Below are 27233 nucleotides of genomic sequence, written 5' to 3' on the forward strand. Positions count from 1 at the left end.
CATCATCTTCATACCATGCTTGCTAATTCTCTGGCACACAGAGAGACTTAAAAATTATTTTAAAAGGACATTTAAGAAGTATATGGTTACGTGACATGACTAGCTCCCATAAAACTTTTAATTAGAGAACATTCAAAAACTATGGAACTGGATGGAAATGATCCTGGAAAGCAAAAAGAAGCAAATTTCTCCCTGACATTTCCCATTTTACAGACTATAAGCTAAAACAGTATTTTGTCAGTTATGCAGGATTTCAATGTTGATCTTTTCTGAAGAGGAAAAAAAAAATCCACCCATAAAAAAACCTCATCGCACCAGGAAGTTCAGAATCCCAAGTGCTGCCTTCACTGTATCAAACAAGAGCTCAGCTTATAATGAAATTGCATTTCTCCATTTTTTCTTATTCTTCTGCTGCCTCAGGACAAACCTGTGTAAGTCAAACCAGCAACACCATGTCTGTGTGATGCCACCCGAGTTACTCCGTGCTGCAACTGCACACTGTGTTTGAGTAAAACAAAACAGAAAACCCCAGGAATTTTGTCATTGTCCTCACAGCCCCGTTTATACAGCAGTCACTGTTTTATGTTAATCCTTTTAATGAAGTATTTTAATTTATCAAAGCCCACAAATAACTCTTTCAGGCCCATTCCCATCAGGAGGCTCAGGGATTAGCGGGGAGGGCAACGTGCCGAGGATGAAACATGTCTAAGGTGTCTTCACCCGTCTGCCTTGTCGTGGGAGTTTATGTGATACTGCACCAGGATTTCCTAACATAAAGAAACTGTTTATGTCAAACCAAGTGGGGTATTTTTTTAAGCTACTCAAAGGATCATGTCTTGACTTGCCCCAAGTGCACCACACCTGCCTGCTGCCAGGCGGAGCAGAGCACGGCTTTGCATCCTCCAGTCTCCATGAACACCTTCCCCAGTTCCTTGAGGTACGTGGGCCTATATGAACAGCAGCATTCAAGTGTACAGTGAACATAAACAGACTTTAAAAAGTAAGTTGCAACTCTATCAGTCAACTAATAACTCTCCCTTTCTTCCTCATCCATTCCTTGCTCCTCCAAGGACTCACCTAACTGGCTTCAGGGAAAGTTAGAAGGACTCCAAGTATGCCAGTGGTCACTTCCCCCACCCACGTGGATGTCATTCCCTTCCCTGACAAGGTGGGAAGAACCAGACAGCAGAGGCTGACCAGGTGAGAGACATCAGAACACAGAAACAGCAGAAATACCAGGTTACGTATCAGACAATAAACCTGAATTCCCTTTGTCACCCCTAGCAGGCACTTCCAGTCTCCACTAGCCACAAGCAGCAAGAAGCTGATTCTTTGCTAACCCTTGGGAATCTGCTACCACCCATTCCACTGTGCCACCCTGAAGCTGCGGGAAGAGAAAAATAAACTCTCAAACCTCTTGCCAGTTTGGCACAGAGCCAGAATTTCCTTCCTGAGCCCTAAAAGGGGAAAGTCTAAGTGGCAACAGGGCAGCAAACTCTCCTCCCTGTTGTACATTAGGGAAGGGAAGGCACAGCAACCATCACAAGCAAAAGGGGTTTGAACAATCCAAGCAAGTCAAGGAAAGGAGGTGAGATCAGAGTCAGAGTCGGGGCTGTTGAGCACTGCTGCTGCAAACAGCCCCTTTTGCTCCCCTCCAGTCATGCCACTGCTAAGCAGTGAGCTGGGTGATGAAAACACACGTAGGCTCAATTAACTTTTCTTTTGCCAGCTCTATTTTTGAGAGCAGAGTAGTTTCCCTGTTCACTTCATCCCACAGAGCTGTTACACCACTGCAGGAGCAACACGGGGGAAGGAGCGAGTGAAAGAGTCTGTTCCAGCTGCACTGCTGGGGAACGAGATTTAATTCCTGTCTCAGATTGAATTCCTCTGTTTATGTAGGCAAGGAGAAGGTCTGAGGAGAAGGAGAAATGCAGTGGCCATTCCCTCTTCCACACTGCCTGCTTTGGCAGTCCCTCTAACCCAGCTCAGCCCAAGCTCTCACACTACCCGCTGGCCACCCACCCTCCTACAGTGTTCAGTGGATCATTCCAATGACAAATTTTGGGAATAAAATGGTAAAAGTATAATGAATACACGTGTAGAAAAGAGAAATAAGAAAAATGCTTAGAACAGGAGTTACAAATCCTGCTATTGAAATAAAACACATTTTAAAAAGGCCTGTGATGGCCCTGCAGGAGCTCACTTTACCAAGTGCCTTCAGCACACAGCTCTCCTCAGGAGGAACACAACAGCACAAAGCCATTCTCCATATTTCATCATGGTACAAGACATAGCTCAGAGCAATGCTTCAGATTTCCCCAGTTCTGCAGGACAATCCTGCCCTGGAGCAAGCTCCATCATCCATCCAGAGCCACACCTGCCCGTTCCCCCCTCCTGCCAACCCAACACGCACCGCGGGGAAGCCACAGCCACCCTCCTGCCCTGCTCCCCCTGTGTGTGCCAGGGTTCCAGCCCTGCTCCCCCTGTGTGTGCCAGGGTTCCATCATCCCCCCTCCCTCAGCAACCAGCAGGGATCCACCCCAACGACGGGCAAAGGAACCTCCACTCTGCACAGCTCCAAACAATGGAGATAGCCAGCAACCATTTAATCACTGTAATTGTCTAACAGAGCAGCAGTATGTTTTCCTTTTTATTTTTTGTTTGGGTTTTAAACAAAACAGTTCAGTTCCTCAGTGTGTGCACCTGCCACTTCACAGACAGCAACTTCCACACCCAAGGGGGCAGGAATCAAATTACCCCTATTTCCAAGTCATTAAGTTCTGTTTCACTTTCCTCACAGGTTAAGCTTAAGAGGAGAGGTGCATGTAGAGACTGGGAGAGAAACAAAGCTCAGACAAACGGTGCTTTTATAAAGATATGCTTGAACAGCAACTTCAGTGCCTGCATCTCAAAAAGGAGGAACATTGCCCTGCAAAAGTGAAGTTTCATCCACACTGCCAAGAATTTTCTTTTTGTGGTCCTGTAGTTTGAATAGATGAGGCAAGATTTTAGAAACCAGTTAAACTAGACTTTAACAAACTATTAAGCAGATGGGAGCAAGTGGATCTTGTTGAAATATGGATGGGGAAAAAACACTGCCATGTAAAAATCTGAGCAAGTACAATTAGAAATACTCTTGGACACATATTTCTATTAAGTGTTCTCTTTTTTCTTTCTTAAAAGAGTGAGAAGGTCAGGAAGGAGAAGGGCTGATCTATGATCTACAGCAATTCCAGTTTGTAACTTAATTTTACCACTTAACAGAACATTCATAAGAAATCAGTGAAGAAACAGCTGTCACTGAACATGGAGACAGATATTTCTTTTAAAGCACTGTTAGAAATTTTACTAAAACAATATGACTTTATGCAGTTTAAAGTGATTTTTCACTAGTCCTAAGTGAAGTATTTATGTCCCTTGACTACTGAAAACACAGAAAACAACGTTTTTCCATTACATAAAGATACAAGAAAAAGAAAAAAAAAATCTCCCCACCCCAAAGTCCCCTCTGCTTTAATCTGTAACTGCTGTTAGGGGGATGCAGGGCAGGACCCAGTTTATGTGGCACTTCTGTATTTTGGTACCTAGGTGGGTCCCACGTGCCTCCAGCAGCTGAACACTGAATGCAGGATAAGCCTTCTGCAATTCCTAGCACCAAGCAAAGCCAGCCCTTCAGGACTGCACTCACTCACTGCAGGTTTGGAAGGGGTTTACTGCTTTTCTCTAAGCATCTCCCAGCACATATTCTTATCCAGGCAGATGTTTTTTGCTGTGTAGTTCAGCTCACAATGGATATTATGCACTTTGTTTCAAGATGCTGAGTTCTGCATTTTTTTAAGGGTAGCAACAATTTGCTTGTGGCTAGAAGTATGACTCTTCTTTAAGTAAAACAGTGACACACCTAAGGCTAGATTTAAAAAAAAGCCGGGTGTAATTATCGGCTTGCTGACACAATAGGTGAAACTGTGTGTCATACTTTATTTGAATATTTTTTTTTTTCCACCATTTCTCTTTGGAGTGGCAACTCTACCTTCAGGAGCTGATTACATTCAGAAAAGGTATGGCCACCAGAACCACACAGCTTTTTAAGTAAAGCCTCATATAGCATTAATACTTGCCAAAATACTTCTCTGCTCTGCTCTCAAAACAACAACTTCATTGGAAAACTAAGACATTACAAACCACACCACCTTACAGCTGTTCATGAGCAATTTTCAGCTTCCCCCTGGCTGTCCACCATGTTTTTCACTCCATTCCACCACCTTATTCCCAACAACTGAAGTTGTCATAGCTGGAACAGCCACAGCGTTCACTGCCATTACAACCACAGGCAGAGGGATATCAATTATTGTCACTTGACACTTTCCTAAAAAAAAAAAAAAAGAAGAATTTGTTTCCAGAACAGGCCAAGGGACAGGAACTTCTTCAGAAACACAACCTCCTTCATACTTGTCCTCGAGTTCCCACCAACAGCTTCGTGACAGTAAAACAAAACAGCACAAACCCCAAGAAATCCCCAGGGTGAGCTTGCAAACAAACCTCTGGAGAGCAACACTGCTTTGCAGCACAGCAGGGTGGAAGGAGTAAATGAAATATATTGCTCAAAGCACCACGAAAGAAAAATTCTGATAAACAGAACAGACCAGAATTCTGAGGAAGGGAAGGCCAGAACACCTTTTTTTAAGTTTCACAAGCAATAAGCTTGATAGATCCTGAAAGAAAAACTTTATGTTGTCCAACTCAGAGGATGGAAGCAAAGATTTCATTTTCATCAGGCTGCTGACCAAATCTACAAAAATCACCAGATTTGAACCAAACTTTAGTATTGATATGGTTATACTTGTCCTGAAGATTTGCTGGCAGTGAGAATATAAATGTAACTCTGCAGTGAGAATTTCTCTCTAACATCTAATCTAAACCTCTCCTAGTTTAAAACCATTCTCCCTTGTCCCTATGCAAACACAGAGTAGACTTTGGTGTTTATCATTTTTGTACAAACACATCTTTAGGAGCCCTCAGTTAATAATTTCACACCATATATAATTTACCATGAACTCAGCTAGAAGGGAATTAAATATGACCCTTCAAAACAGAATATCTCTTTAATTTGCTGTGGCAAATATCACTGTTTCTAGCATGCCTAAGTGAAGCTGGGCTATTCTGGAGTTCCACGTTCTCTTTCCAAAAGTTATCCCAAAACAGTGGATGGCATCACATCCTAGCACAGCTCAGTGTTACCAGACTCCTCTCCTTTATTATCTGTGCCATTCCAGATGGAACATCACCAGAACAACATGAAACTGCTTTATCAGAGACACCAGGCTAAAATGTCTCAGCATTTCTTGTCTGCTCACTTTGGAAAAAAGAAGAAAAACAGTGTTTGGCCTTCAGAAGTTCGACAGCAGGTTCTTAGAAAGATTTTATCAAGGTCTCAAAAAACCCCAGAAGCAAGTACCACACAGGTCAGAGACCTGTTGGGTGACCCTGCATTGAAGGGCCAGCACTGGAGAGTGAGGCTACAAGGATGAAGAACAGCAGAGACCAGCCAGGGCACTGCACTGGGATCAAGGAACAAAAATGGATTGATTTACAGACTGTCTCAAAAGAACTTTAAAAATAGGTTTTAAAGAAGAAAGAAAAAGCCACGTATTCTTTGGAAACCTGCTGAGCTCAGTAGGTAACTGTGTTTCCAAACCAGGCTTTTTGGATGACACTGAAATAGTTCTGTCAGCAATCTGAAAGCAGCCCCTAAAAATTCAACCAGATACACAGGAGCACAGATCAGTGGATAGTCCAAACTTTTTTTCTTTTTAAAAAGATAATACTAAATGACCACTGATCAAAATTCCTCTGATAGGGACAAAGATGCCTGAGTTGCTGCTATCAATGGTTGTCCTAAAAGTGTGCCAAGAAAAACTGTTAGAAGCCACCTCTGTGTGTTTGCAGTGCAAGTCACCCATTAAAGACCTCAAATGTCAGCCAGTGCGTGGCCAACAAAAAGACCAAACACCAAAGAGAGAATCCCACAGGCAAAGAGGCAAGGAAAGCACAAGACAAAAGAAAAAAGGTAAAACCAGTTTGTATCTGCAAAAATATCAACACTATTAAGTGAAAAGATGCACCAAGTTCCAGTCCACCACTGCAGTATTGCAGATTTGGAAATATTTTGAAGATTTTACTGTTGAAAGTCTTTTGAAACAGAAACACAGACTGAAAAAGAACTACACACACATCCTTCCATCCACTGCTAAGTGGGGTACTGGACTGGGCTACTCTATAAAACTGCAGGATATCAAAAGAGAAAACAAATTCTCTCATGTATTCGATAACTTTAACTAAAACATGTTCTTATTTATAATAAACCCTCCATTATTCAAAAGTGCTGTGTTACTAGGAATTCAGAATCACTGTGTAAAGTTCTCAGCCCTTTGAGAAACTGGAAGTGGTTTTGTTATTTACTCAAAATAATCTTTGAATGGGAACACTTCAAAATGAAAATTATAAATTATATGGAAGAAGAGCTGAAGTGCAGTTTATTGTTCTAATCAACTTGCAGGCTGTAAGCTGCCAGTAAAGACCTACTTTATTCTTTGCACAACACCCATCTGACAAAGTTCAAGAAACCCTGGATCATTAGGAACAAGTGTTCACCTGAAAAGGTAAGGAGGAACTTCTTCCATAAGTCTTCTCCTAATATTCCACGTCTTTATGACTCCATAAAGCAACTCCCCTGTTTTAGAGTGGTTCATTTCTAACCCTACTGAACTGTGGGTCCAAAACTTCTTAAACTGCCAGAATTTTGCTGAGCTCAGCACAAGAGTGGGTGATCAAGCAGGACAGGACACCCTGCCCCTGCCAAAGCCTCCACTAATTTCTCTCAACCTCCTTACAGTGAGTTTTTTTGGACTTCTCTTTGGTTTTCCTACGACAGATGGACAGAAGGAAACGGAGTCACAAGGAAACACTTTGATATGGAAAGGAAACACTTCATGTTGTCGTCATCCCACTCGTATCCAGCTCTTCACTTTTAAGCTGTTCAGTGTGCCTGTTAGCAGACAGGCTGATTTTTAGCAGTTCAGACCTTACCTGGAGATGTGGCTGATGAAGGGTATCAGCTCTGTGGGTTCGTAGGCGCGGGCGAAGGCCCAGCACACGTAACAGGCGGCGTCCCTGACGTTGGAGCCCACGCTGCAGGCCCCCCTCTTCTCATCGTAGGTCAGAGCCTTCAGCATGACAGGAACGACTGCCAGGGTGAAAAAAGGGACAAAAGCAACGGTCAGGAGCAGCAGGGAACAAAAAACAAAAAAAAAATAAGGTCTAAAAGCATCCAGTGACCGCTGGAGGAAAGACACAGGGTGGAGTTGTGTGTCCTGAAAGAAAAAAGCACGTGGCTCTCAACACAGACTCACTTTAAAGTTGATTAGAAAGAAGAGTTGGGTTTTTTATTGCACTCTTTTGCTTCTTTATCAGCAGCAGTTTTTTTATTTCCTTCACATGTAGCTCAATGAGGATTAAGGTAAGTGGGTACATGAGAAGAAACGCTGATACAATTTATTACTCGGTGAGACACGTTCAAAGTGATTTTAAAGTGCAGAATTTTAGGGTGTCCACTTTTAAAGGAACTGGACTTCAAATGTTACAGCAACACCCATCACTACAGAAATAATATTTCTTAAGAAATACAGTGTTGAAAATACCATAAAAGAATCAGTATCCATCTATTTGCAGACAACATTAAGCACAGTAGAAGTCCTAATATGTTAAATTCTTATTAATTAACATAGTTTGTCAATCATTAATATATCAATCCTGAAAGGGACTTAAGTACAGTTTTTGCAGTATCTTAGAGCCAAGTGACACATTTGACATCATTCTTGCATTAAGGAAGCTGTGGTGTTTTATTCCCCACAGAGCTGCTATTTGGAGTATTTTAGGTTTGAACCTGCCTGTGCTGCTGAACTGCACCCATCAGAAAGAGAGAATATTGATAAAGCTGCAAAATAACCTAGAAAAGCTGACCGGTGGATTTGCTGTCATTGCTCAGACATCTGAAACATCAGTGAACTACACACCTTGTCACCAGCACAGAATGATTTAATGCAAAACCAGAAGCCTTTGATGAGGGAGAACAGCAGATCCCACCACACCCCCAAAAAAGTCTTCTCCCATCAGTCAGGTTAAATCAATACCCCCAACATATTAACTTCTGTAACACAGCGAGGAAATAAGAAACAGATATTCACATCCTGAACAGCCACATGACACACACAGATACAGAGCTTCCAAAAACTGAAAGAAGAATTCTTTTAGAGTTCTAGTAACAAATTGCCACAGTTCAAGAAATACTACATGAATGCAGGGCTCCCCAGAGGGCCTTCATTTGGTATCTGCACATCCAGATACCAATCTGAATATACCTCTCTCTAGATGACACAACTTTAATAAATTAATAATGTCTGCAAAAACAACAGCCTCTAGAAAAAAAAGAAACAACTTCTCTCCCTGTTTTCCTCCTTGTATCAAATTTATCAAATGCACCTTTCTTCCTTAGAAAATACTTGTCACAAGGTGATCCCATTAATAAGAAATGGGATCACTGAGCTGTATTTCATTAGCAATCTGTGTCTGGATATCCCTGAGTGGATGCAATCACAAAATAATTAAAACTTCAATGTGCAGTTCATCACTGTATGCTGCTGCTTTTACCAGAAAGATACAGACCACAGCTGGAAAAGGGAAGTGTTAAAAGGCTGTTAAAACTTCATTTTAAGCTGCTGAAGGAAATAAAGCAGTAATTAGAGGCATGGACAAGACATGGCTATTAGAAGCACAGGCACTACACAGGAAAAAGAGCAATTCCTATTCAGGATCAATGATAACAGCAAAGACAGATGGATTTTTGGACACTTCCCAGTTCCGAAAGAAACTGCAATGGAAATCTTTAAAAATGCTGCCTAGCTTGTTTTGGAAAACTGCTGCATCAACTGCTGAGAAAAATGGAATTTGCTGGTTCTACAGGACACTCAGGCAGGTGCCAAAGGCAATTTTGCAAAGCTGCTGCACATTTCCCTCAGTGCAGGGCGAGCACTCCAGCTCCTTCCAACACCTGTGAGCACATTCCCACTGCTGTGCAGGGAAGGAAGGAGCAAGGAGGACCCACAAGCAGCTCCTCACATTTGTAATGTCTGTATGAAAGAAAAAAAAGCAGTGTGATTTTTCAACTCAGGGCATTAACGTCCCAGATTCCAGGGACAGCAGCGAACGGCACCCGATTTACCAGGGTCAGGGATGCTCCAGGGGCTGTCACTTGGAGCAGCTCGAGCTCTCACACCTCTCTGGTGTCCTGCTCCTACATCTGGGACTCAGAGCATCGCTCTGGAAAAGTCACTGCAAAGTCTGGAGAGCAAAGAGGGACAGTGAAAAGGAAGGAAGTAACAGTGGGGACTGGGAAGGTGGGAGAAATAGGGGAAACAAGGTGAAGTGTGTAGAAGTAAGGGCTGAGTGAATATAAATACAACAACAAGGGAAACACTGATCTAGGGGTCATCTGGTAAAGTTTTGTGCTATCACTGGTTGAATGTTTCCTGGTGAACTGTGGACTATAAGAAATGCTATGTAAAAACTGCTCCTGACAAATGTTTGTGGGTTTGAAAAAGTGGGTTCAGCACTACACTTCCTGCTGGTATTCAAGAGTCATAAAACTCCAAAATTCCAGGTTTCACTTTATTCCTTACCCTAGAGTTCCTCAAACACCATGTCAAATTCAGACCTAAAATCAATTTACCCCCCAAAAAATCAAAATAAAACCCCCCAAAACTCTAGAAAAAACAAATCTTCCAGAAGAGACTTATTTCAGTTTGGTAGGGCAGGGACATAATTCTTTGGTTTTGAAATTAGGAACATGCCTTTTTTATTGAAAAGTAGGAGGCTGGGAGATACAACAAGGAAAAAACCACAGACTGTTACTTAATTTTGTAAGCTTAACTTCACAAGTTTAACTTTACAAGTTACCAGTTCTTTCACTGACCCACAGTTTTTTTAAAATTCTGCCATCAAAACCAGAGGATAAATAGTGTCCACTCTCCAGCTAATCAGTAAAAGAAAATCCACCTGTTTAGGCCTGTGAATGCTCAAGAAAACACAGTCACCTTTACCTGTAGCCTGGAGGTATCAATAAGCACCTGCTTCACCCCACCCTGCCTTGCCCAACAGCGTCACTGCAGTTGCAGCACAGCTTTGCTCAAGCCTTGGGAAAATAAAGAAACAACTTCTGCCTTCAAAGCATTGCAAACAACTGGGTTTTCTTCCCTCCCCCCTCCCCCCCATATTGGAGACAGGTTGCACAGATATTTTGATTTTTAAGATTTTACACAGCTGGATGCTCAGCACCTTTCAGTGAGAGAGCTGGTAAAGGAATTGTGGCAGATGTTGGATACTGAAAGGTCACATGAATGAAAAAAGCCTCATACTATTCCTTTAAACACAGACTTTAAACCAACCTCCACTTTAACCCAGCCATCTGGAGGCCTATGTCACTTGAACTCCACGTTGTAATTCTTTTTTTTTTAAATTTATTGCTATGTTTCTCATTTAAAACATACAAATACAGCAGCCAAACAAACAAACAACAAAAACCTGTTCCTCAGCCCTAGGCCTTGTCTCCACAGAAAAATTACAAAATGTCAAGTCAACCCTATTTCATTTAAAACAGATTTTCACTGGATCTGGAGTTAAATGAGAAGTGTCTAAATTTAGTGTAAAACTAAAATATGTAGCTTAAAACAGAACAAGCCAATGTTATCTCTTAGACAAGTACTACGTTTTTATAGGGACTGTTTATGCAGAAAAGCTGTCTCAATTTGTAAAAGATATATTGCAAAATCTTCTATTTTACAATTACATGAGAAAAAAGTAATACAGAAAGTGGATGCCTGCTGTTGCTGAAGGATGTATTGTGCACAATGTCTCTACAATTAATGAATTACAAAGCTTTAACACAGTTATATATTCAATACAAAGAACAGTGATTTTATTCTTTGAATTTTTCTTCAACTAAACTCATTGCAGAAGTGCCCTTTGTGTGCCTCAGGCTTAAAAAAAAAAAAGTGCAGCCAGCCACATTTAGAGTTTATCAGCTTCTCGTGTGTAAAACAGCACACCCATTGCTGTTGTTCAGATGCTAAAAACAGAACTCTGGCTCCTCCCTGTAAAGAATGTCAAGTTTGGGACCTCTCACTCCTACATGGCACCCTGACCTCTGTTGGAAAGAGAGGCAGGTCCTAATTGGAACTTTGTTGGGGCTCTTGTACTAATATTTACTGTACCAACATAGTCCAGGTTAGGCCCATTATCAGAAATAAGTATTTGTTTAACGTTCTGCCAAACCTTAATCCTGATTAAGAATTAACTGATCCCTGATTTGTTCTTGTTTTCAATACAAGGTGTTGACTCCAGAATTTGCTCTTAAAGGGCTGCTTCATCCAGAGGATAAATCTTCCAATGAGGACCAGACAATGAGTGTGTTGCTTTGGCTGTTGAAAAGTTCTCGGTGTTCCTGTGAGATGCTCCGACATCACATCCCGAAGGGCAAGTGCCTGAAAACCACCCACGGATGACCTCTCCTCTCCCATTCCTGCCCCCAGGGCTGACCTCGTTAGGAGTTTGCCAGGGAAGAAGGAGGGAAGATACCAGAGCTCCTGCAGGCTCAGACTGAAGAACTGAAGTCTCTGAACTGCCACAACCTTCTCCCCATCCCCGATGCTGAGCCCACACAAGATCCACACACAAACCCAACCTGCATTCTCTGCCCCGTGACTACCAAGGGCTGTGTCTGTCTGGCTGCAATCTCAGTTCAGTCTCTCACTACGTAATGAATTAAGAGAGCCTTTAATTATATGCTCACGTGGTATTTTTTCCATGGAGCTATCTCAGCCAGCCCACAGGACAGACCTGCTCCGGCGATGAATCACGGCGGGGCAGCAGCAGGAGGTTGTTGTCTGCCCTGCTGCTGAGGGAGGAAAACATGGAATGCAAAGGCTGGCTGTCAGGCAGGGAGAAGGGGGTGGTGGTTAGGTTGGATGTTGCCCCAAAGACTGGCTGATTGATACCAGGCACGTTGCTTAGACACAGTATTTAAAGGACTGGACGGCGGCTCTGGTTTTGCACCTGCTGCAAAGAGCTACAGGCAGGGCTGCACAAGGGCCACCACGCTGACAGCACTGGGAGCTTTGGAGTGTGGAGAGGGGCCAAGCAGGAAGCAGATGGATCTGGATTTTGGCCAGTCCATCCCATGTAACACAGTCATAAAACCTCAAAGCCCCCCTACCTGGCTGTGCCCAGGTCGGCAGCCAACACAGGACAGTACTGAAACACAGAGTGAAAGATGTTTTGGGGACTCATCTACCCCCAGGGCCCGACAAGAGACCTGCACAGAACCTCACAGCTGACAGAGCTCTGCCTCTGACTGAACCAGCAGCAAACTGCAGTTTAAGGACATGAAGGAACAGGCTTGCAGAGAAATCCTACAGAGCAAATGAATTACCTACTCTGAAGGAGTATAAAAATTCTGTAAACTCATAACGCTGCATGTCAGAAAAGAAAGATCACCCAAGAAAGCCCAGCCTTAAGGCTAAGAAGATTGTGCAATACTGAGATAAACCCCACGGTGAAAAAGCCAGAAGCAATTCATTGTCATTTATTCCCTGCTCAGTGTTTACCCCATCTCCCAGTGGCGCTGGGGGAGGGACCTTCCCCGCTGTGGTGTTTCTTCTTGCTCATACCTGCTGGCTAGTGAAAAGAAAAAAAAAAAAAAAAAAGAAAAATAAATCTGCTCTATTTATAATGCTTCCTTGCTAATTTGAAAACTATTACGGTGACATAGGCATTATTACAAGTTTTTAAAAGACTCTTTTCGAGACCGTGCATCATTTTTGAAGTTCACCTGCGTGTTAGAGAGAAGGAATTCTACCGTAACCAGCCTTTCAGGTTTGGGTGTTCTCGATTTTCTAAGAGTCCACCTAAGACAGGTAGATCTTTTTTTTTTTTTTTTCCTTCACTTCTTCCTGTATCTATGATGAAAAGCACCTGGAGTTTTGCCAAAAGCCTCACAATTCACCACCGCTGCAGAACACACCAACGGGCTGCAGGAGCCTGACTTCCTGACACACCGTCCCTCTCCCCCAAACCCTGCCAGCTGCAAAGCCATAACAAACAACTTGCTCCGGAATATGAAAACATGGGAGGCAACCCTTAAAAACAGAGTATGTAAACAAGTTTAAGAAGCCACATAGTAGATTTCTGTAAGACTGTTTAAATCTAAGTTAAACCTCCTCCTAGATGGCATCTGAAAGCAGTATTGGCTCTACTTCTGTTAGGGGTTGTTTTTTTTCTTTTAATAAATGGAGCAGCGAGCTTGGACTAGCAAAAATGCCCCTTTTTTCACTGCTTCTTACACATTTTCGTTGCTCCTTTGATTCTGAAGGTGGTTTATGGACAGCAGAAATAAAGGCTGGTTTTGCACAAATAGATTTTTCACTCACCATATCTATATTTTCCATTTATTCTGAGATTAAAAAAATCAAATTCCAGATTCGGATCGGCTGCACTGACCCACCAGTATCAGATTCCTGAATTACCCATTATCTGTGGATCCCATCAGCCTTATTTCCTTCTGTTCAAACACTGCTTTCAGTGTTGCCACAGTTTAAAAAGGAGCAAGGGACTGTTGGACTGTTCCAGTCTATCCCCTGTGAATGGGTAAGGGTATTTAAGAAAGCAGAAAGATCAAAAGTAACATCTTCCTGGCTGGAATCCTCCCAAAATAAGCACTAATTCACTGCAAGTGTAACCACAAGGTTCTCCCAATCTTTTTTCCCTGGCTCTCTTTTCTTCAGTGATGCACATGTTTTCAACCTTAACTTTACACATATGTGATTTTATAGCAAAAACAGGATCACACAATGCACAATGAGCATAGAAACCAGAATTTATCTTGATGAAACTCTTAAGAGTTCTACCATGGATTGAATTTGAGAGGGTCCAGCAGAGAAGGCCCAAGCCCCTGTGGCCATGGAGCAGTCACAGCTGTGACTATTTGGTGCTCAGCAAGTCCTTCAGTGACACCAGAACATTCTTCACCTCACCACCAACACGTTCAGAAGGCCCAGGAAGGTTCAAGTTCCTCTACATGACACACCTTATTAGCTAGAAAGTTTATACTGTGCTGTCATCAAGAGAAATTTTAATAACGTCCTTTCAGAAGCAAACCAGAAATTCAAGTAAACTAGGATTCTCTTGTTTGTTTAGTATTTATCCCCACCCAATTAAATAAAAAACCCCTAGAAATAATAGTCTGAAGCCTACAAAACCACAAGTACAGCACAAAACAAAAGCTGTGAAATCATACTGAAACCACACCGAAATGTAAGTTTTTGGTTCTAACATACACTGTACGGTAAGAAATGTTTCATTCTGGAGTGCTGCAATTCCAGAAACTCACACAAATATCTAAAATCATATTATCTGATTATTTGACTTATGGTTATTTTTGCTAAAAAAGCCCCATTTGTCCTACATGCAAATTTAGCTGCACAATCCCTTCTAGAAACAACTGAAATTTTTCAGCTAAATGTTGACATGTAACTTTGAATTCAAAACCATACCAGACAGCTCAAGAACTGCAGCATCAGAATGCTTTTAATGGAATAAAATAAAAAATTGTATTTTATTTGCTGGTTTATATTCCCCACTATAAAAATCTATTTAAATAGTAGACAACATATAGTAGTTATATAAATATTTATAAAATTTGACATGTTTCAGGAAATAACTGAAAGCTAAAAACATGTTGAGTCCAGGAGTATTTGTTCTATGCCTCCCTGTTCTCTGGTGTGAGCAGCATCACAGCAGCACCAGGTATATTCCTCAAAGAAAAATGTGTTTATGTATCTTAGAACTGCAAATGGCACAAACTGGGTCCTACTGCTGGATTTTATCAGAAAAGTTCCAGCATGGTGAGAGAACTGGCTCAGAATCTCTGGTGTAAGTCTTGAAACTAAAGCAGAAAAGGAAATAAACATTCTACATGAAAAACATTTTTAAAATAATATTTTAAAATACCTTTGGAAAGGGAATTGTAACCAGGTCAGGCAGAAACTGAAGGTGCATTTTACATCCCTGTGAGAATGACTGGCAGGGAAAAGAGTGATCATTAAAAACCCTCCCTTATAAACAGTTTGGCCTACAGTCCCAATTCCTGCTGTTTCCCACTTCCCCCAAGATGTTTCACTGCCCAAGGGCGAGGATGGGAACCCGAAGGAAGATCATCCTAGTTCCAGGCTAAACACTAACAGCACAGGCCACAATAAATATCTAAAAATGGGATCTGCAGTTGCTATTAACTGCTGAGCTTTTATTCTTTTCCCATACAAGTAATTTGCTCCAGTAATCATGAACAAGTAGCTCCCAAACACCAGCAATCTGCCCAGACGTATCTCCGGAGTCAGAGGCTGGATCGTCATGAAAAACAAAGGCACATTTCAAAGGTGTTATTCAAAAAGCATTAAGACTAATAACTATTCATATGGGATAGAAAAAAATAATTATGAGAACACTGCAGCAGAATCGGGTAATGTTTCGGGGCATGGCGTGAGTTGCAATGATTATTCACATCCATTTGCCCCCTTCTGGGAATGCTGTGGAATAACCCAGCCCAAACATGCTGAGAGAGAGCCAAATCCTTCGATCACTTAGGCTCAAGTGATCCAAGAAAGAAAAAAAGGACCTGAATGTTTAGCCAAAGCCACACACCCAGACACAGGACTCGGGTGACACAGGCAGAAGTGAGCACAGCTCCAAGGTGGTTCCTGCAGGTGGGAAGCTGAGCTTCTCCAGCTCCATGTCTATCAGTATCCCCATTTTCCTATGATTATTCCGCTCTCCTGGCATAACTAACAAGCTCACAAATTGGTAAGGCATCTCTAGAAAGACCTGGAAAAGCTGTTGGTGGCTGACAAAAAACCTCTGTGATCGACAGAGGTGGAGCCCAACCAGCAGCACAACGTGGTGCCCAGGGCCAGTCCCGGCTTCAGAGCAGGAGGGTGGGAACTCTCTGATTAACATGGAGTTGGTAAATGACTGGAGAAACACTTGGCACATGCTCAGACATCCAGGGAATGGAATTTTGCAGTGCAAGAGGAAAACAGAACCGAGGCAAGCAGTGTATCCACGACATGTTCAGTTTATCCCATTTGGATGCAGGGTTTTTATGTGTGATATTTTCTGCTTAGTGCTAAAGCTGAGCCAAAAAGTTCATATAAAAGCACAAAAAAGGACGTGTGTAACATTTCTAGAATGGCAGGTTTATGCTACAGAAATTAAATTCCACTACAGCTAAGCAACCCTTGTTTGCTACTGAGTTTTAAATAGAACCTAGAACAAAGAAGTATATTCTACACCAAAAAACCCAAAGCTTCGGCCCTCCAAAAATATAAAAATAATCACGTTTTAGGAAAAAGGCAACTTGTGAGAAAAATATCAATAAATCCATTAAGAAGTTAAATATCCTCTGTGTCAATCCTGGTGCTCTTAATTAGTCTGACACGCTCAGGTAAATGAAAAAGGTTTTACCAACAGGAGACTGGGGTCACTTGATTAGACACTTGGGATGTGAGTAGAGTGAGTTAACACAACTGTTGAAACAACATCACTGCAGTCATCATTTAGTATTTCTAGAAGTTTGCACAAAGAACTCTTGTGGTCCTATTCTGGTGTTGACCAGTGAATCTCCTCCCCCAGATTTGGATTTTTAACACCATGCAAGGGAGCAGTTACATGAGCTGTTCTTGATGTTCTAATTCTACTTTGCTCCCAGCTGATTTCAGCTGACCTGACTGATACCACCAACTTCCAGGAAGTAGCTGGATTTAAAACACAATTTTCCTTTGATCAGTGCAGCAACTGGACATCCCATCTCCCCTCCACATACCAGATCAGAGAAGGGGGACAGGGGAGAAAGGGGGGAAAAATAAAATCAGAGTTTCAGTTCTGACAGCTCAGTCACCTATACTGAAGGAGTCCATCCTCTAGATGCCACAAATTGCAATTTTCTTTCAAAATAAAAAAAGTTGATCTGACTTTTTCGAAACCTGCCTGCAAAAAAAAAGACACCCAGTGATACCTTCCTTCAGCTACAGACAACACACAAAGTGATCCACATTTGCAGGAGGAAAATGAGGATGTTGTGTAGATCCATGTGGCACCCAAATTACTGTCACCACTGAGCAGGGACTGCTGAGAAAGCAAAGGTTTTGTCTCCTTGGGGCCTCCAGACACTGCAAGATCTTTCTCTGCAGGCACAGTTTTCTAACAGACAAATTTTCTTCAAAATATTTTCCAACTAAATGGAAGAATGATGGACCATAAACACTCCTGTTATTCCATCTGAAGCCAAAGGATTTACAAACCACTAGTGAGTAATGTGACAGTAATATTACACCTTTTTACACTGCTATGCTGCATCACAGGACCATAAAAATAATTTAAAAATAAATTAAAAAACCCACACAAGAGCCACTCTTTTACCTTAAAATTAGTGCTTGCTTGTAATTTGATTTTTTTTCCAGAAAGTTACACCAGCACAGCAAGGAGAAGGACGGTGACCTGTGTACCCACATAGGGAAGTAGATGTCTGTAAATAATTCCACCAAGCCAAAGGCAACACCTTTAAAATTATTTTTAAGACACTGCTTTAGAAACTGATTTTGAAACAACTTTTACCCACTGCCTAAACTGGTTTTGTAGTGACAATTTCCTTATTAATTTTCATTTAAAAGACCACACTTCTGCCGTGTATAAAATTCATCATACTTCCCTATTTTAAAGTTTCAATAATCTGCAACTGTCTTATCTGTAGAGCAGTGGGTGAAACAAGAGGGTTCCTGTCTTCATCCAGCTGAACTTCAGTTTTGAACAGAAGTTTTAACATCTCAGTGATATTAGAATTAGTAGTCCCTTTGTTTACATATTAACAGGAACGTTTTTTAGACAGAGCCACAACTATCAAAAGATTTTCCTCTTTTACCAACCTGCACAGGAGAGGGTATGGCTTCCCTGAACAACTCAGCCCTGTCACCAGGAGACTGGCAATCACACTAATAAATTTGTCATTTACAAACCCTAAAACCCAGCTAAAAGCCAGGCTCGGCACTAATCAGTGGGTGATCAGTTGACTTTCTCCCTTCACCGCTGGATTTCACAGCTCCTGAGCAAACACACAGCCACGACAGTCAATCCCTCCTGCGGTGACTCCTTTCCCTTTCCAGGACCTGCACATTTGGCTGTCGATTATAGACAAGCTTTGGCAGGTTCCTGTGGCAAGAGAGCTTGGAGTCAGTTCAGTCCCGCCTTCGGAAAGGAGACTCGTGAAGGACAAAAAGATTTAAATAAAAATGAAGAGGGGGGGAGGAAAAAAAAAAACCCAGCAAGAATATTAAAGCTGCGAAAGCATTCGATAAAAAATTGTCAGTCTCTATCAAAGAAGTAAAACCCTATTTGTAAGCTTTGCTACCCGCTGTGTAGAGTCAGTTCTGCTGCCCACGAGTCACTTGTACAGAAGTTAAAATATCCTCGGTGTTAACTAAGACATTTCTGACCCCACAACCGCCTCCCAGAGGAAGAGCCAGCTGAGAGGCAGAGGTGGTTGTTGGAGGGCACAGGAGCTCTCTTCGATCCCGGGGTGCTGAGGTAATGCTGGAGGAGAGCGGTGGACGCAAACAAATGAATCGTAGCTGCAGGCTGGAGTAATATCAGGTGCATCTCTACACCCCGAGGGCTCAACTCCTACACGCTCAGGTCCCTCCCCTGGAACAGCCTCCTGCAGTTTCACTCAGGGCTCGGGCAGAGAACAGGTACTGCTCTCACAGCAGTGACAGCTCCAGCTCAGCCGCGCTCCCCACGGCCCTCGGACACCCCCGTGCCTGGTAAGTCCATTCCTTTAGAACATTTCTTGAAATGAAGTGTGTTTGTGTCCACATCTGAGGAGGAAATGCTTGGTGCTCGGTCCCCAGCTGTCCCAGCAGCCGGGGTTACTCCAGCAGGTGCACTCACGGCACCACTCTCAGCTTTCAGCAGAAACTTTCAACAGGAGATGGGAATGTTTTAGTCTTAGAGAAAATCTAACTCTTGCAAGTTTTTACAGTGATTCACTCTTGTTGGTGCAAAGGGTTTTTTAAGCACCCTTTTTTTTTTTTCCTACAGGGAGTTAATGTATTATATTGAAGTATGAGAAAAAGCTGTATAGCTTAAAAATGCTGTGCTTGCTCTGCCAACTCTGCTTCACAGAGTCGTGTCGAGTACATCTGAAAAGCTCCTATGAAAATAAGGGGCAATAGCTTTGATTTATTAATTTTTCCAGCTTCTGGAAATTTAGCAGAAAATTGGATTGTTTTCCCTTTTCTAGTCAATTGAAGCGTATTAAGACATTGATTTATTAACTAAGTATGTACAAAGATCTTTACTCCTCACCCACGCTGCCTGAGCAACTCATTTAATCTCTGCTTCTGTGCTTCCTCTCGCTGGCACAGACACACACACGGAGCTCCTGTGGGTCTCTGCCTTCCACACACACTCCCTTCCCAGCCCACTGCTCTCACCCACATTTCCTCCTAATTAACAAACAGTTGCGTTAAAATTTATCTCTCGGTTTGAAGGACCTGGAAGTTTAGCAGGGAGGGGTGGTTAATCGCTGGAAAATCTCAGCTAGAATAAAACTCACAAATCTAGTTCTTGCAACACCCTGGGTAGGTGACAATGGCATGTCCTTGGGTTATGCAATAATGCCACATCACAATATTTTAATTATAGCATGTCCTTCAAAATGTTCCACCCCAGTGAGTCCTCCTGGTCAGAGAGATCCACATCACCAGAAGGAGCCTGCAATAATAATGGGGTGGGCATGACCAGCTGTTACGTACTTTGCTGAAGCAGTGTCCTAAAAAGAAATGTAATTACTGTCCCTGCTTGTAATAAAAGACATTTTGAAATTTCCTCTTTGATCAACTGGGCATCTTAAACAATTTGGACTACTTAAAACCCTAAAAAAACAACATGCACAGATCTGTATGCACATATCTCTGAGTGTGTATGAATACACATGTGCCTATGTGTGTATACACTTCTCCCCACGGACATTTGTGTTGATATATTTACACACACACACACAATGTCCAACTGCATTCCTGCTTTCTGAACCTGCCAAGAGGTTAAAGGCAAGGAAGGAGCAACAACCTGCTTTTAAAAATAGAAGGAAGAGAACTTGGAGCCATCAGCCTCAGGTTGGAAAGGGCGACAGGTTCGAAAGCCACGGGGAGGTTACTGTTGACAAAAACAAACAGCTCAGACAACCTCAAGCTTAGCCAATATTGAATAACCTGCTTTCAGTAAAAATACAAATAAATAATCTACTGACGTTTCAAAACTAGAAAATCATAATGATATATAATCACCTGCATTTCTACGGCCATGTCTACAGGAAATAAAGTCTCAATCTAAAAAGAAAAGTTACATAAAAATTATCATCCTGCTATTGAAGATTTTTTCCCATTTTTAAGGATATCACAAGTTAAGCACTGAAACTTTAAGAAAAAGAACTATGTATTTTAATTTTTCTGATATTAAATTTTAACTCCAGCAGCACAATACACTGTACAGCTGGAAGCAACTTTATTTATATAGGGACAGTTTTAATTGGTTGGACCTATTTTAAACCATCAATGTCCTTTCTGGCTGTGTTTGTGGGATCAAATAGTTTTAATGGGTTTTAATTATGAAATATGTGCCTCTGCCAGATACTCCCATGTTTTACTTAGAGACTGAAGGAGAAATTATCCTTCTTGTCTGGCTTTAGAAATATTTTATTACTGGCATTTTTAAACCATGAGAAAAGAAGGGATTAAATACTAAAAGAGAGAAAGAGAACATTCACCTGGCTGGCACTGACCTAAGTTTAGGAAAGGGTAAACACCCTTTAAAATGAGCTGCTTGCTCTGCACCTCCCAAGTCAGAGCAGCAGGTTCTGGGAGCCATCAAAACAAATTAAATGGAAAGGAATAAGGAGCTGTTGGAATGCTCTCCTGCTGTCTCCACAGCAAAGGAGCTGCAAGGCTCGAAATTTCGAGCATTAAAACTGCAACAACACATTTTATCTCGTTAAGAAACGATAGTTAATACTCTGTCCAACAGGAATAACTTGAATCAAAGTTAAATACCGAGTACAAAGTCAGAGGGGGGAGGACAGGACACACAGGAATTTTCATTATGAAGCAAAGGAAAGCTGGCAGAACGAGGAAATCTAATTAGCATCCCTTTATTACAAGTGCTGCACCTGAATGCAGATTCGGACGTTATCATAAATGGCTCAGCTAAGAAAGAGATGCAGTTTTGACAACAATATCTTTTTTTTCAAGAATAATTAGTACAAGCACTTCCAAGAAGATACAAAGAATAACAGGTCCAAACTGACTCAACCAAGTCCATTGCAAACTTTCCATGTTAGTTATACATCATTAGTCAAAAATAAATGCAACAAGTCCACTTAAGGCAGAGAAAAAAAGCCCAGTTCCCTATCTGGACCTCTCCTCCTATGCCTCAATATTTCATTTATTTAATATGAAAACATTTTTCTTAATCTTTCAAAAGAATTCTGAATTTTGTAATTTAAAATATTTTAAAATACTATATGACTTTTTTTTTTTAATTTATTGAACTACCATTTCAACCAGGCTCCAGTGACAAGACTTTTAACATGCTGCTGCATTTTTGTTGTTGTTGTTATAGTATCAGTATCCAACTCAAACAACTAACAAAGCTTTGTTAAAACCTGAAAAACAAAAAGCTACTTCTCTAGACATTCCTTTTACTTTAACCTGAAGCACATTTAATAGTTTGTTAGTTTTAAGAAAAAGCTTGATTGTTTTTTCCACTTAAAGAGCAGCTTTGCATTTTTCAGGGTGCCTTCACAATTACTATTTTAACAAAATTAATATTTCTATGACATCAGAAACAACATTTAATACAATTTGCTAGAATTACTGTACCTGATGAAACAAGCAGCAATTCTGTAGCTTTGCCTTCAGTTTTCATCATGTGTTGCCTGTCATTTTCTATTAAATAATCTCTGATTTAAGAAATGCAAAACATCTCTGCTTTCACTAAAATCTCACGGCACGTAATTACCAGCAATTCTTTTCATAAACTCAGGATTTTAATACTCCTAATTCAAACTTCTGTGTAAAAAGCTTTCTTTAGGAAAAAAAAAAAAAAAAAAAAGGAGCTATCTCGTCACCCTTACAATTAATATTCCTGTAGTTTCGGGTAACACAATAGATACAGTAGGTGGTTTTGCAACAGTCATCATTTTGATAATGATGCTTGTAGTTCATGATGAAATCATCAGTTTTTAGATCTCTGCCATAACACATCCTATAAAATCATGAGAACTTGACTGCGAGAGTTTCTCACGCCTTCAGAATCAGTGAACATAATGGAACAAGCCGGCACAAGCCCTCCCGACTTATCTACCCAGCAAATCACTGGGCTGGATAAAGTATCCACAACCTCCGTTTTTCCAGAGAAAGGCAGATAGATCCTTCCCCCATAAATCAATTGCTGTCAGACACTTTTTTTCCCCCGAGTTAACACACTTGGGTGTCCGTGTTGACCCCGTGCAATCGGCGAGGAGCCGCACGCAGCAGGAGGACGGGGGAAGTGTTTATCAGGCAGAGGATTCCATTAGTCAGACACTGCAGTGCTCATTTCTCTTAATTGAATTAGGAAGAGGAAGAAAATCGGTGTGGTTTTATCCTTCGAGAGATTGGCCACTTTTGAGGTATCCACTGAGATTGGGCTGTTGGGAAACGCCACCCCAGCGAAGAGGGGCTGGTCAGTCCCAGAAAGAGCCCAGTCAGCCGCCCAAGTGCGACCCGTCCACCCCACCCTGTGTCACCAGAGCAGGAAATTCCCTCCTCGCTCTCCCCGACCGGCCCGACAGGCTCACCCCACATCCAGCACTGCCGGGACCTGCCCCTTCCCATCCCACCCACCTCCACTCCTCTCTCCACAGCTCCGCCTGGATTTCTACTTTCATCTTCTCAATGAACGTTCCCTGGGTTTTCAAAGGGAACTCCCCCGAGCCGGTAGCAGGGGCAGGTGACAAGTGCTGCTGCTGCTGGAAATTAGGCCACTTGTGTGACTGTGTCTAGGTGCAGGAGGATGCCAAAGGTCAATGCCTGTCCAACTCAGGTCTGGCATCCAGCACTTCTGTTTGTTTTTAAAAAAAACCCATCACAACTTATGCAGTACAAGGGGGAATGCAGTTAAGAGAATGCACTACTTTATATTTTGTTCCAGTGTTCCACCACAGCTAATTTCAAACTTTGTGTTACAGTTCCTGCACTACCAGTGGCAAAAGCGCTGTTTTCCAGCACCCTCATCCCTGAGACACCACGGGAGCTTCTCCTCACCTGGGAAGAAGGATTCCAGAAACCTGAAAAACCGGAAACATCACGAGGCTACGACTGAGGAAGGCGAACCACAAGAAAAGTTTTTATAAAGAACCATTACACTTAATTGTTTAAAGCAGAAAAAAAATGAGCCTCCTCAAAGAACGCAAACCCAAGAAGCCTCATTACATCCCAAGACCACCGGGAAAGCCGTTCAAGTACAAGTGTTTCCAGTGCCCCTTCACTTGCAATGAGAAATCCCATCTCTTCAACCACATGAAGTATGGCCTCTGCAAAAACTCCATCACTTTGGTGTCGGAGCAGGATCGAGTCATCAAGTGTCCAAAGAGCAGTTCCCTGGAGCCCAAACAGATCAATCAGCTCGAACCTCCCGTCAAACCAACCTCCTCCAAATCTGTCACAAACGGACTGTCGAGCCTCGATTCGAAGCCTCAATATCCTTTTGCAAAAGAAGATGCCAAGGAGAACGTTGAGTTACAAAACCAGGCAACAAACGCAGCGATTCAAGGACAGAAACCTGCGATCCCGAAGGAAATCAGCCCTGCCAGCTCCGCAGCAGAAAGTGCCCTCAGCGTGCAGCCCCTGATGGAGGGCATGGTGAGGCCCTCGGCCTTCGTTCCCGTCGGAGAACACCGGGACAGCAAAGGCCCGGAGATCAGTGAAGCATCTGAAATCCTGTCCCTCTCTAACAAAAGCTCCCCCTTCCACACCAAGTCTGCGTTCCATGCACCAGCTCACCCGTGGAAGTCAGGTTCTCCTTTCCTCCCAGAGTTTCCACACAAAGTCGCTCCCACAAAAGGCTTTGGTTCCATTTCACCTTACATGCAGCCGATGATTCCCGAGTACTCCCCCCACTTCTATGAGCACAGGCTGGCCATCTACACACCCTACCTGCTCCCAGGTAACTCGGAGTGTGAAAGCTCTGCCCTCTCTGTCTATGGAGCACAAGATCAAAGACACTTTCTTCCCCACCCTGGGCCACTTCCAAAACCCATAAATCCATCAGCATACGAACACTATCGATTGTTCCAACAATATCACTCCACTCCACCGATACCATATGGATTTTGTAGGCCAACAGATCCCCCGTTTTACAGATTTTCACACGTAGCTGGTATAAACAGGGATCAAAACTCTCATCTGATGGAAGAAACTACCTTGCTGTACCCAGCTTCTTTAAGCCCTTCCCAACAATACCCTCTAAGCTCACATAAAAAACAAGCAGATTATGAAAAAGAAATGACATTGTTGCACAGCAAAGGTAACCCCAAGGATGACCAAAATGAAAGAGAGAATGCCAAAATGAGCCCTCTCGCAGGCAGCGCAGCAACGGGCTCCCCTGGCAGACCCAGCCCCACCAACTTCACCCAGACAAGCCACGCGTGTGAGGGCTTATTTGACCTCTCCAACAAGTCATCTTCCACATCCCTGGGCAAGTATGACCAACCAGAAGAAAACTTCACAGCCTTCAGACCCGTGAGAAAAAGCACTGACCAAGCGACTGCACTTCCAGGTGTGCAGACACAGCAGGAGAGAGGGGACTCACCCACCAGGTAAAGTAACAAAATCACTTTGCAAGTGCTTGTCGAGTTTACCAGGGGCACACAAAGATAGATGGGCACATGTCATGCAATGCCCCCTTAAATTAAATTAAATTAAAAAGGGAGATAACATGTTCTACACTAACTGTGCACAGCACAGTGCAGCCCACAGCAGCCCACTCATTCTCTTTAAGGGTACCAGGCATTTCCAATGCAGTAACTATGCGTGTGTTTGTGTGCTTCAGGGAATTACCTGTATTACAGTGATAGGTCTGGTGAAAGGGACTCGGGGAGTTGAAGGAGAAACAACAAAATTGTCAGGCTTCTAGCCTAGAAGTCCAGATTTTTTCCTCCCCCTGCCCCTCACCCCCAGTTTAAAAGAGCAACTGATAGTGAATTCTCTTTTCTCCTCCTTTCTTTCAGCATTAACGTCACCGATGAAGACTCACACACACAGCCTGATGGCCAGAACAACGCAGGCTCGCTGTCCAACGCGGAGGAAGACACGGGGATAGCTCCTCTCAATCTCTCCAAAAAGGCCGACGCAAGCACAGGACCTATCCACGAGCACGTGTACAAAACCCCACCCAAACCAGACAGGCAGAGCTTTCTGGACCTGCAGGACGTGCCCCTGAACCTCTCGGTGAAGGATTCCTGTAACACAGCGAGCCTGAAAACGTCCTTCCACAGCCCGTCTCAGGACAACGGCACCGCCGGCCCCAGCACCGAGAGCGAGAGCTCCGGGGTGGAGGGAGGCAACCCCAAGAACCCCCCCAGCAGTGCCTGTGACAAATCCTTCCCGGGGCAGCGCGGCGAGGCTCAGGATCTGCGGCTCATGGAGAGCTGTGACGAGCAGAAGCAGACGGCGGCCGTGGCCCTGTGCCAGCTGGCCTCGTACAGCCCCGGCACCGCCCGGCTGGACAGCGACGGGCAGAGCCCCCAGGACAGCAAAGCTCCGGCCACGGAAGCCTCCTGTAATCCCTCTGATGCTCAGGAGACTCAGTGCAATCAGAAAGTGAAAGGGCAAAAAAGGACAAATCAAAAGGAATCCGCGAAGGCCCAGCAAGGCGCTAAGAGAGTCAGGCCCAATGACTGCAGCAGAGTCTTCACCTTGAGGAAGAGGACAAGAGTGTCCTAATCCTCCCCTTTCTGGTCACAGGAGCTGGTTACCAGCAACATCACGAAATTCCTACAACATGTCTCTCATTGGACTTGGCCCTTGACAAGATGCATTCCATCTCTCCATTGTAAATAATGTTTATAATTTTATATTAATATTTTTAAGTAACTGAACTTTGCCTTGTATAAGCTCAGGTTTTGATGAGTGAATTTTTGCATTCATTACTAGAGCCAAAGTACATTAGATGAATCTTCGAGGGGTTTTTGCAATTGTATTGATGTAAAATAACTTTTACAACTTCTTTTCTTAAAAGATGTTTAAGCTCTAGAAATAATATTGCTCAACAACACGCTGTCATAGTCTTTTTTCAGGCTTAACTTCATCTAGTAGAGGGGGTTTTTGTCTTTTTTCTTTGAAAACCTTTTCATGTCACTGCAGTAGTTTAAATAAGCTTAAGATTAAACCTGGCTATTCAGAATTTACTGTAAAAACTGCTCTGTGTATGAATGCACTTTGCCATTCTGCCATAAGACAGAACAGATTGAATTTAGTTACTCAGAGACAGATGCCAGTTTAACCAAACTGACCCAAAGCCTGTGTGAAGTGAGCTTTCCTCATACTAAGACCAAGATTCAAGTCAAACCAAAGAAAGCCTGCACGGGTTTAACAAATGCAGTTCATGATCAACTTTAAATGAATCACTATGAAAACAACACTGAAAATATGAAGAACTAAACAGTTTAGGTGCCTGCTTTGCTGAGGTTAGACAGACACTGGGCAGCCTTCAAACTCCAGGTCTAAAAGGTTATTTATATAATTTATTTCACCTGAGGCAAACTCTTCTGGTGAAGGTCCTGTTTCAGTATGTGTGTATCACTCACTGTCATTTTCTGTGTGCTTCTACAGACAGCCCAAACTAATTCCTGCTTCTACGACTGTGTATATAAACTGGCAGTTTTTCAAATAAATCTTGTGATCTGTATTTAAAATATATGGAAAGTCATTCATGAACACAAACGCATTCACTACACTACAACATGTATGTTGAAGAAAAAG

The 27233-nt window shown here is 42.6% G+C and overlaps 2 protein-coding genes across 7 annotated transcripts in view; one reads left to right on the forward strand and one right to left on the reverse strand.

Moving 5' to 3' along the window:
* The window catches only part of TBCD (tubulin folding cofactor D), a 579906-nt gene that overhangs the window by 522692 nt on the left and 29981 nt on the right, over positions 1-27233 (reverse strand). For all 6 annotated transcript variants that reach the window (XR_010435234.1, XR_010435233.1, XR_010435232.1 and 3 more), the window contains exon 14: positions 7087-7243. Coding sequence is in view for 1 of the 6 variants with exons in the window: in XM_064675682.1 (XP_064531752.1) it covers positions 7087-7243 (157 nt within the window). In the remaining 5 variants the exon portion in view is untranslated. The remainder of the gene's footprint in view (positions 1-7086; positions 7244-27233) is intronic.
* Positions 18329-27166, forward strand: ZNF750 (zinc finger protein 750). Its single transcript, XM_064675685.1, has 3 exons — positions 18329-18977; positions 23441-25069; positions 25481-27166. The coding sequence occupies exons 2-3, from the start codon at positions 23643-23645 to the stop codon at positions 26193-26195; spliced, it is 2142 nt and encodes a 713-aa protein (XP_064531755.1). The 5' UTR covers positions 18329-18977; positions 23441-23642; the 3' UTR covers positions 26196-27166.

The sequence above is a fragment of the Pseudopipra pipra genome, chromosome 19, assembly GCF_036250125.1.
Source record: "Pseudopipra pipra isolate bDixPip1 chromosome 19, bDixPip1.hap1, whole genome shotgun sequence".
Lineage (NCBI taxonomy): Eukaryota > Metazoa > Chordata > Aves > Passeriformes > Pipridae > Pseudopipra > Pseudopipra pipra.